General features: G+C 31.8%; 1 protein-coding gene across 1 annotated transcript; it reads left to right on the forward strand.

The window, feature by feature from the left end:
- The first annotated feature begins 9,924 nt into the window (after positions 1 to 9,924).
- LOC105767942 (cytosolic sulfotransferase 15) lies at positions 9,925 to 11,172 on the forward strand. The gene has a single exon (XM_012587548.2). It carries the CDS (start codon positions 9,977 to 9,979, stop codon positions 10,994 to 10,996), a length of 1,020 nt encoding a protein of 339 aa, XP_012443002.1. The 5' UTR covers positions 9,925 to 9,976; the 3' UTR covers positions 10,997 to 11,172.
- Positions 11,173 to 12,025: the final 853 nt, after the last annotated feature.

Raw genomic sequence — 12,025 nt, forward strand, 5'->3', positions numbered from 1 at the left:
TGTGTCATTATTATTTATCTCGAATTAAATTAATAATAGATAAAGCATGAAATTAATCATTTAAGAACTCTTTTATGAATATAATATATTCTTTAAGGATTATTTTATCTCTATTCAATTTAAATTAATATGTGATATATAAAAAAAAAGAGTTTAATCCTTGTAGATAATCAAATGAAGAAGTTATATAATATAATAAATTTCTTTTAATTAAGTGAGTAACATTATAAAATGGGGTCACCTCTAAGTCATTCAATACAAACTCAGTAGTCTAGAAGTTTAGAAATTGATGCTGGAAGTGAAGATTAGTAACTCTCTCTCGAATTTTTTTTTAAAAAGGCCACATCAATTTTGAAGAAAGTTGCTCTTTGCTATTTGTTCAACCGACATAAAAAAGGTTAAACTTGTTTGCAAGATCAAGCTTAGAAACCACTTGAAGTGGAATCAGCCATACAATATCAAGTCTCAAAGATCCTTAAATCAAAGTTCTTCCCAATTCGGTTGCATTAAAATAAAAAAGATTAAACTCGTCTTTCAAAATCAAGTATTAACGACCTTTACAGTGAACCACATTGATCTAAGGCCAAGTCTAGAAGATTCTTGAATCAAATCTTCGTTATTAGTTTTTAAGATCAAATCTTGAAGGCCCTTAAAGCTAACTACACTGATTTAAGATCAGGTTTTGAAGGCTCTTGAGTCCAAATCAAATTTTCAAGGGACCAGCTCTTCAAACCTATTTTCAAAATCAAGTCTCAAAGATCCTTGAAGCAAACCCCATCAATCCAAAATCAAATCTAAATGTCATTTGGATTGAAACTCCATTAAAGAGAAAAATTAGAGGTATCTAAAGATTGTAACTCAAATTTTATAAATAAAATTATTTTATTTGTTGCTATTTTCAGTTAATTATTTGACTTGATATTTGTGAGTATATATTTACACCCTTCATTATCTCCTTTATAAACATAGCGTTACTCTACCCTTACCTTTTTTTCACGTATTCTCCCATAGAATCTCTTCGTGTGGAAGACTATCTTCTACCACTACAACAATATTTAAGCATAAACAGAATTTAAAATAAATAAATTACATCATTTAAAAATAAAATAATCATATTATCATATTTAGCTTTTATCAAAAACCATCTAAAATACAAGATTCTCTAGGGGGAATAATGTGAATCAAAGTAGAGAGTAGATATGGACTCCTCTGCCTATGGGCTCCTTTAGACTAAATACAGATGGTGTCTGTAATCCGAATTTGGAGTTTTCTTGCTCGGCAATAGTAGCAAGGAATGAGTAAGGCAGATGGATGTGGAGATTAAGAAGAAATAATTGGAAGCTGTAGTGTTCTTTAAGCTGAACTTTGAGCCATTTATGATGGTCTCCAATTAGCTTGGGAGGCTAAATGGATGAATATTATTATTTAAACAGATTGTGTCTTGGCTATCAAAGGTACCCATGGAGATCATAAAGGACATTCAAATAGGGATTTGATTTTGCGGATCCAAGAATTGTGTAGGCGTGAGTGGAGAGTGCTCATAAAACAAGTACATAGAGAGGTAAATTTTGCTATTGATATCGTAGATAATTTGATGAAGGATTACCCCTTCGGTGAGCAACTCTTTCATGTGGCTCCTCCTTCGATTGATGACCAAATTCGGTTTGATAGATGTGCTTGGTTTTCCAATCGGGATTCTACTTATAGTTTGTAATTGGTATTGTTCTCTTGTTACCAAAAAAAAAAAAAAAACTATCTAAAATAATTTAAAGTATTATATTTATAAAAGTAAAATTATTAAATAAATAATTTTTAAAATGAAATTTTAGTATTATCAAACAACATAATTATTTTAATTTTTAATAATATATTAAATAATTGTATAATATAATTATATAATATAATTTCAATACTTATGAAATTTAGTACAAAAATATAATACTTAGTTTTCAGCATTTAATTTCTTCATTTTATCAACCAACATATGAAAAGTATTGAACGATATAATGTGTTAATTCGTTGAATTTATCTTTTAGATTTTCGTTCACTTGCAATTAGACGAATCAATTAATATTTATAAAATAAGAGATGAACACAAATTTTAGTTACGAAATTTTTCTACGTTAATGGGACCTTACCTACAAACTAATCTACTATAAATCAATAAATATAGAATGCGGTTTAAGTTCAACTCAACACTTCTATGCTTCAATTTAGATCATTAACCCAATAAAGCTTTCTTTCTAAAAGTTTATGATGCGGAAACCCGGATCTAGACACAAGAGAAACACAAATTAGAAATAAAACGAGAATAAATAAAATTAGTTAAATAATAATAATGAAAAGGAAAAAAAAGGATAGGTTTGCCCTATGGAACCCTTGGTTAACTTGCAACCAAAAACGCCAATGATTGGGCGGCTCCCTACGAAACCCCTAGAAGAAGAACCTCTAGAAACACCGATGAACGAGAAAGAAATTTGAATATTTGTAACTCCAAAATACCCTCGAAAGTAACAAACTCCAAACTAAATAGTAAGAGAAGAATCACTCTACTCTCAAAAATTTGCCTCACACAAATTTGGAAGAAAACAAATACTCTCTTTTTATTCGATGCCCCCCAATGTGTAGAAAGCAAGCCTATTTATAGGCAAAATACAAGAGTAATTGAACCCTAATAAAACTCTTTAAAATTATTTAAGAAAATAAATAAATAATAACCTAACCAATAGAATTACTTAAAACTCATAAGTGATGTGTCCCAACCAATGAGAATTAAGTAAATAATAATAATAAGATACATAAAAGATTAATCCACCAATTTATGGGCTTTCACTATTCCAAGATTGGTCCAGTGAATTGCATTCCCGTATTTGTCAACGTCGCAAACATGATGAATTAAATTTGTAGCAACAAAGTCTTGGACAAAAGCATTCATCTTTGATTTTAATTGCAGTGCCTTGCTTCGAGTGATTGGACCACTAGGAAAAACAACCCCTTGAGTGTCACCTCCTTGGCTCGTATCAGTTTAGTTGCAAATTGAACAACTTGCTTACAATAATTTTACACTAAAATAAGTTCCTCACTAATCAAGATAAGTGCTCTCTGAAACTCATATATAAAACACAGCAAACCTTCTCTTTGACAACCTATAATAGCTTGCAAAAATACAATTAATGTGAATCTCTAACTCCTTGACTCTAGTTCGACAAAGTCTTCAATATGGAATGAAATTTTAAAAATCTTTACATTGTTGTCTTTTTTTGAAAAATAAATCTCTTTAAATGAAAAGAAAAGAAAACTCGATCACATTAGAAGTCTTCAAAAAAATCGTTACTTGACTTGATTTTTTCACGTTTTGACTTCAACAACAGGTTGCTAAGAATCTCCAAAGATATGCAATAAATAACTTCAATAGTTTTAATCAAAATATGTCAACTAAATATGGTAAACTGCAGTAACTTGCCAAATGCACATTGAATTACAACTACATATAAACCCTAAAACTGGTACTAACATATTCAACTTCCAAAAAGGAGGAAGAAGAAAAAATGAAGATAGTTACCATAATTTAGACTGTCTATGTTGCTGTCAAAGTGTTTGAGCGAAAGGAAAATTTGAAGAACGAAAAACATTGAAAACAAGTTCTGAAAGTAGAGTTTGTCTCTCTTTCAAAATAAAGTTGTCGGAATTTCGAAACTGCCAACATGACGGGCCTGGTCTTTTTGAATCCTTCTAACCAAGCCCATTAAATTTGGGACCAATGGAAGGTTTTAGTTTCAACATGTCAACACTGTATACTATTACTTTATGTTAATTAAGTTTAATTTGTGTTGTGTTTTTTTGGGTAGATAAATCAAAATCAAAGATTATATTAATTTCTCAAAGCATTAACATAGTCTATCTCCACTAAATCTCGAACTGACTGTGGAATCCCCGTGAATTTTGTCACCATAAATTTAGTCATGTTAATTAAGTTTAAATTGTGTTGTGTTTTAATATTCAAAATTGGGTGGCAAAGAATAAAAACTATTCATATGTGCGTTACGTGGGATATTTTGCTTGAACAGGTAAATTTTTTTTTTTTATGAATTTCATTATAAGTTTTGATTATATCTATTTTTTTGGACACAATGTCTAGAATTATTCATAGTCCCTCCCTAATCCATAAATAGGAGAATAATACGCTTCAGTGCACTCGAATCCACGTCCTTCTGCGTTGGCAACAATGTTTATATAAATCGAGTTAAATTAGTTCAAAAGTTAAATTACAAATTTTTCGTAATATATGTTGATCTAATTTCCCCAAGTAACACGCATGGGCCAATCCAAAGCAGGCAAGTGGGTTTATTGCAATTTTAAACTTTTTGTAATATAATTGAATGCTTTCAACATGAAAATTCTAAGTTCCCCGACAATTTGTATGGGTATTGATTTATTTAAAGTTTAATTTTAGTACTAATTGTTATGGTGTAATTGTTTGTAACCTCTATTAATTTATGCACACATGTAATTACGTCCTTAATTATTTTTCATTTTGATCCCTCTAATATGTTATCTAATTTAGTTTGGCATTGTTAAATCCCTTAAATTTCGATGGGCTAATGACAATTTAATGAAGGAAATAATACAATTCGATTAAAAACAATTATAGTCAACTTTGTCTGTAATAATTCTATTTGTTTACAAAATTTTGGATGTTATAAAGAGGTTATTATTGTACACCTATAACAGTATTTGAGACACATACAACAATATTTAAGATTTAGGTCATATTTAAATTTTTCCAATTTTATGTTAAAAATATAATATTTAATAATAATAGGCTTAAAGGTAAAAAACCCTTAATAAAAAATTTAAAAACCAATTAAGCCCTTAAAAAATCACTCTATTAAGCCCTCAATGAAAAAAAGTTTAATTAGACCATTCCATTAACGATTTAATTGACTGGTTTGATCATTAACGATATTGATATGATAAGTGGAGTTAACGTGGCATGTTGATATGGCATGTCACCTGTCAGCAAAAAATTAAAATTTTAAATTTTTTAAAAATAAATTAAAAACTATAAAATTATTATAAAAACCATTCGTACATGTTTATTTTAGATGAGTGTAAAACTATAAAAAATTAATAATTATAAAAATTAATAAACATCATTAAAAATATTATAAAGATTCATAAATATATTAATAATTTATAAAATAAAAAATAAAAAGCAAAGCAATTATTGGAGCAGTCTTATGCATTTCCAAGGGAGTAGTGCGAAAGCAATGAAAGATTGCCGGGGTTTCTTCAGTCGTGAGGGAAAGGTCAAAAATGGTTAATGGTGGTGATAGTAGTGCGGAGCTTATGGACGTTGGAAGCCTAACTGTGTTCCAAAATTATTAATATTATTTTAAAATCCATTTAATATGTAAAAAATTCAAAATTCAAAAATTAATAATTAGACCTGTAAAACATTTTCTTTTCATATTACATGAATTTTAAAATATTTATCATATATATATATATTATATTATAAGGTCTAAGACCCTAGTTGATACGACCCTATTTTTGACACGTAGTATACATGTGGCAATTTTTATAAATCAATTTATAATTTCATATCGATTATAGAATACTCTCATAATTTACACTTACCCTATAAACAAGTATAAATTTCATCTCTATTTTATAAGCTCTATGAAGTTTCTTCCTTCAAAAAATCTATGAGAATGAACTTATAGTTTAAAAATATTTATATATTATTTATAATCATATATATATATATGAAAGAGAGAAATAATCACATTTCTATTGTTTCGGAAATAACTTAAAATTACCATTTATTTTTATTTTATTTTATTTCAATTTATAAAGTTTTAGTAAACATTAGAATTTTTACATACTTTTAGATATAATTTAAGAAATTTAAAAGTCTCGTCTCACATTTACTTTATAAATAAGTGACGACTTTTTCACTATTTTCATTAAAAGTTAACTTTAATCCCATATTTTCTAGGAAATACTCTTATATCGACATTTATCTTATAATTAAGTGATAATTTCTTCACTATTTTCATTAAAAGTTAATTTTATCCCACATTGAGTAGAAAATTCTATCCCACATTGAGTAGAAAATTCTCTTATAACTTACTTCTTCACTATTTTTATTAAAAATTAATTTTAATCCTTTAAAAAGTTAATTTTCATCCCACGGTGAGAGAACACTCTCATACTTACGCTTACCTTATAAATCAGTGTAAATTTCTTCATTATTTTCATTAAATAGTTAATTTTAATTACACGTTGACTAGAGAGCACTCTCATATATCACATTTACTTTATAAATAAGTGATAATTTCTTCATTATTTTTATTAAAAGTTCATTTTAATCTCACATTGATTAAACAATACTCTCATAGCTCACTTCTTCACTATTTATAAATATGAATGGTGGTGATTACAATACAATACTAACACCAAGATTTTTGTAGTAGTACTTTGATTTTGCAAATATATGGTGGTGATTCAAATACATGCACTTAAAGTCAACAAACAGCTATATGTAAATATTTTATATATAAAAAATGGGTTACTTTAATCTTCTTTATATATGCACTAAATATTATATATATAATATGACGTAATTAAATGCTTCTTTTAATTTAAATATAATTAACCTGTACATCTGGATTAGCTTTTAGGGTTTTTTTTCTCTTCTTTGAGAGTTTTTCCTCTGCTACCATAGCTCGTTTTCCTCTGCTTATATAGCACGCTTTTTAGGTTTTTTTATTCTTGTTTTTTTTATTGGTGGTTTGGGTGTTGTGAAGGTTTTGGGTTCTGATATGGCTGATGTGGAAGGGGATTTTAAAGGGCTGTCGCTGGAAGATGCTGAAGAAGAGGAAGCTGTCAGATTAAAAGAACCCGTCTCTGGTACTGGAGAATTGCTAGATAATTGCCTCGTCGGATCATTTCTAACATCAAGCGTGGTTAATTTTGTCTATGAAAGCCACTTTGGCGAATGTTTGGCATCCTATACGATTTCTGATCTATCTGATAGGAGATTTCTGTATAGACTGTTTCATAAGGTAGATGCTAATCGTATAGAAGCGGGAGGACCATGGAATTTCAATTCACATCTTCTGATTCTGTGAAGGTTACATGATGGAGATGATCCAAAGACTATCCCATTAAAGACCGTTAATTTCTGGGTTTTAGTGCAATAACCTCCTCATAGATTTACTTCAGAAGTGGTGGCTAGACAAATAGGGAATTTCATTGGGCAGTTTATCGAATATGATTGTAAAGTTATCACTCTCGACTATACCGGGGCTTTGAGGGTAAGGGTAAGGGTGGATATGGAGAAATCGCTAAAACGAAAAAAAAAATAGTTCTGCCAAATGGAACGATAAGATATGTGAAATTTGCTTACGAAAAGTTAACTCTGTTTTGTTTTCTTTGTGGAAAGTTAGGCCACAAAGAGAGCTTTTATCTGTTACATGTTTTACAGGATGATCAGGAGCTTTCTTTTGGCCGAGACAATTCTTTGAAGGCTCCGTTTAGGCGTGCGGTGGCCCCGTCCAACAGGTGGTTGAGGGAGAAAGGTGCTGGTGCACCGGGAATGGAAGGGAGGAATTTTAGGGGGAACACCCCTATCATGGGAAATATAGGGGTGAGATTGGTGCGGTCTAGTAATAGGCAATTAAGGGCGAATCTTAGGCGAGTGAATGGGGAAAATTTGAATCCAAATGTTTTGCTTGTGGGATATGGTCAGAGTCAGGGGTTAATTCGGAGAAATAACATGGATTTGGTTATAACGGAAGATAAGCCATCAAATGGGCTTTCGAGTGGTGGTTTCGGTGATGTTATGGGGGAGGATAATCCAATGGTTAATGGAGAAGGCTTGAAGCAGCCTCGCCTTCATTTGGCTAATAGTGAAAGAAATGATAATAGAAATGGTGATGAATACCAAAATGAAATATCGGCAGACCTCACTCAGCGGGCCAACCGAGAGTAATGAGGCTTGTTAGCTGGAACGTGGGGCTTAGGTAACCCTAAGACGGTTCTTGTCTTTGACACACGCTAAATGACATTAACCCCTCTGTAATTTTTCTGGTGGAAACGAAATTACAGAGTAGGTAGATGAAGGGTGTTCGGAGATCATGTGGTTATTTGAATGGTATTGATGTGTCTTCGATAGGGAGTAGTGGGGGGCTCTCCCTAGGATGGAAATCGGGTATTTCTATTACTTTGAGGTCATTTTTTAATAGTCATATTGATGTTTTGATTAATGAAGATACTAATGAAAAGTGTTGGTGATACACTGGTTTTTGTGGAGGGCCGCAAGAAACTCACAGGGAAGATTCATGGCAACTGTTACAGCAATTAAATGATTGTCCTAGTATTCCATGGCTTGTATTCGGGGATTTCAATGAAATATTATTATTTTTTTGAAAAGAAAAGTGGCTTGCTTCGCAGTGATAGACAGATGTAAGCTTTTAGTGCTGCCCTTGAGTATTGTGAGCTTGAGGATTTGGGGTATAAGGGTGTATGGTACACTTGGAAACGTGGGCGGTTTGCTAGCAGTAACATCAGAGAGAGGTTGGACAGGGCTGTTGCTAATGGTGTGTGGAGTACAACTTTTCGGCTTTACAAGGTATCTCACTTCACACATTCCTTTTCAAATCATTGTCCAATTGTTGTAGATATGGAGGATGATGGCCATAGAAATCAGCTGTGGCATTTTAAATTTGAGGCAGCTTGGCTTCTTGAGGAAATATACAAAACTGAGGTGGCACGCCTTTGGAATGATTCAGATGGTACTATACTTGAAAGATTGAGCTATGTTTGTTGTGGTCTTGGTAAGTGGTTTAAGCGAGTTCATAAAAAAAAGAATTAAGGTGTCCTCTTTGCGTTCTCGTATTGCTCATTTAGGTTCACTAACCCTGACAGATGTTGTGTTGGAGGAGATGGTGAATGCTAAATTGCAGATGAATATGGAGGTTGATAGAGAGGAGATCTATTGGGAACAACGGGCACGAGAAAACTAGTTAAAAAATAGGGATAGGAACACGGCCTTTTTTCACAAGTTTGCATCTCAATAGAAGTGGCTGAATAGAATTAGTTGTATTGAAGACAGTGATGGTCGGATTGTGGAAGGGGATGTGAGAGTGGGAAGGATTACTCATGATTATTTTGTTAATTTGTTTGCCACACAGGGTGTTATTGATGATGAAGATATTCTCTTGGGCGTTGATAGGTGTATCATAGACTCGATGAATGCCGATTTAGATAGACCATTCACTAAATAGGAGATTTTCAGTGCTTTGTTGTCGATGTTGCCTCTAAAAGTTTCGGGTTTGGATGGTCTAAGAGCGGTTTTCTATTAGCGTTTTTGGCATATCTTGGAAGATGAAGTGGCTGGTTATTGCATTGGTTTTTTAAATGTTGAGTTCCCTATAAACCTTATTAATCATACACATATTGTCTTAATTCCAAAAGTTAAAGAGTCCTCGCAGCATGATGAATTTCCGTCCCATAAGTCTTTGTAACGTATTGTATAAGATTGCTTATAAGTGTAAAAGCCTGGTTTAGACCTTAGTTGAAACAGTGGTTTTAGGACCACAAATCCGAGTCAGAATAATATTTTAATATTATTTTTGTTGTCTACAGCATGTTAATTTATATGTGCGAAAATTTCGTGTGAAAATTTTATTGTTTGTGTGCTCGATTTAATAAAAAGACTTAATCGCGTAAAATGCAAAAGTCACTAACTTTTTAAATTAATAAATTTAAAAATTTATTATTTTTTCCCTAAATTATATTATCTCATTCATGAAATAAATTAATAAATTTCTATTTAAAAATTCCAGATGAATTTATTTTTTTTTAAATATTATTACCATTATAATTTTAAATGAATAAATCTAGTATAAATTATCTAGAAAACTAGTTTTGGGTGGTGCTAGTTTCACAAGAAATCTCCAAAGCCAGAATGGTTTCAAAATCACACGATGTGGAGTCCTCTTGGGATGATGAATTCAAAAAATTGGTGCAAAGCTTCCCCAAAGAGAAAGGCTGGGCAGGATCCAATCTTTACTTCTATCAAGGTTTTTGGTGCCCCTCTCTTGTTCTAAAAGCTTTTATTTCTTTCCAGAAACATTTTCAAGCATTTAATTCTGATATCATCGTTGCTACTTTTCCAAAATGTGGTACTACCTGGCTCAAGGCCTTGACTTTCTCCACTTTGTACCGCAATCAGTTCCCATGGGATGAAAATCCATTGCTCACCTTTGGCCCTCACCAACTTGTTCGTTTCTTCGAGTATGATCTTTACTTGAACAACCCTTTTCCTGATCTTCGAAATGTTTGTGCTTATCAGCCAAGGCTTTTTTCCACCCACGCCCCTTATGCTACTTTGCCAACTTCCATTAAGGATTCTGGCTGTAAGATTGTTTACATATGTAGAAACCCCATGGATATGTTCATTTCTCTTTGGCTTTTCTCTGCCAAGCTCCGAGACAAAAACCGAGAGTCACTATCACTAGATGAAGCTTTTGACAAGTTCTACCATGGAATCTCTGCGCATGGACCATTTTTTGATCATGTATTGGGATATTGGAAGGCAAGCCAAGAAAACCCCAACAAAATATTGTTTTTGAACTTTGAAGATCTTAAGGAAGATATGGATTCCCATTTGAAAATTTTGGCCATGTTCTTAGGAGTTCCTTTCACAGATGATGAAGAGAAACAAGGAGTTGTTGAAAAAATAGCGAAAATTTGTAGCTTTGAGAACTTGAAAGAATTGGAAGTGAACATGAAGGGCGTACATACTTCTGGAGTTCCACACACACATTTTTTTAGGAAAGGAGAAGTGGGAGATTGGAGCAATTATCTCACACCCTTCATGATTGAATGTTTGGAGAAGCTTATTCAAGAGAAATTGAATGGCTCGGGTTTAACATTTAAACTGCTCTCCAAAACTGCAAACAATGTTGCTTCTCCAAGATCGTGACTGGGGATGTCTTCTAGCTTTTTTGGGAATGAAATCTCTTTTATTCCCATTTTCTTTATAAATAATCTGTACTAGAGTTCTCTTGTAATCATGATCAGAATAAATTGCTTTGAGGTATGTTTTGTGGATTTTATGTGAAAATAAATGAAGTTGCATTAAACATAAGTTTATCTTTATATTTTGTTGGGTTCATAAAAGAATTTGGAAAGATTCATTGTATTTATTATGTAAGTGTTGGGTATATATGTAAAGAGAATTTATAATTAAACTCTAGGGACAATATTATTAAGTGAAACACTCATAAATCTTAGAAGATGATTATAAAATTTAAACTCTTAGTCAAATATGATTATCCAAAAGAATGATAAAATAAGTGTTTAAACTTTGCACGAGATTTTCAAAGGAAAAAACTCTCCACCGTTATCTTTGCAAATATAAAGGTTTAATATAAAAATTTGCCTTTAAATTATACCCGTTTTCTTTCTCTTGTTTTCTCTAATATCATCTTCTTCTTTATTTCTTAAACAACATGGAATCTGATTCATCGGCAGTCCAAGAAAGGAAGAAGGGAAAAGCCCTCTCCTTGTACAGCTCTGTCCTCTCTCTAACTTGCCTTAACAAGTTAATCCTTTTCAAATCTTCTCCAATTTATCTGCGCTTCTAGTATGGATGAAAGTTTGAGAATGGCAAGAGTGGGGGTTGGTGTCAACAGCGATGGTGACAATGGGGCTTCTGAGTGAAGAAGAAAGATAATAAAAAGAGAGAGACGGGAAAGAGAATAGAGGGAGGGATCCGTGTTCAATCATTAATCATTAACCACAAAAACTTCAAGACATTACCCATTTAAGTAATGGTTTATTGGATTGCTAAGTCCTTTGATAATTATGCTCTTTATAATTTTAGTTTTCTTTCCCATTTTTATCACCTATTGATTTAGTCCCCTTTAATTAAAAAAAATTATTTAATTAACACTCAATTCACTTTTAAAGTAACTGATCTCCAAAAATATAATAATAATATTTTTGAACC

This window comes from Gossypium raimondii, chromosome 4, assembly GCF_025698545.1.
Source record: "Gossypium raimondii isolate GPD5lz chromosome 4, ASM2569854v1, whole genome shotgun sequence".
Taxonomy (NCBI): domain Eukaryota; kingdom Viridiplantae; phylum Streptophyta; class Magnoliopsida; order Malvales; family Malvaceae; genus Gossypium; species Gossypium raimondii.

What these genes read in the sequence shown, in the direction of transcription:
- LOC105767942 (XM_012587548.2), top strand. Translation starts at nt 9,977, where the DNA reads ATGGTTTCAAAATCACACGATGTGGAGTCCTCTTGGGATGATGAATTC.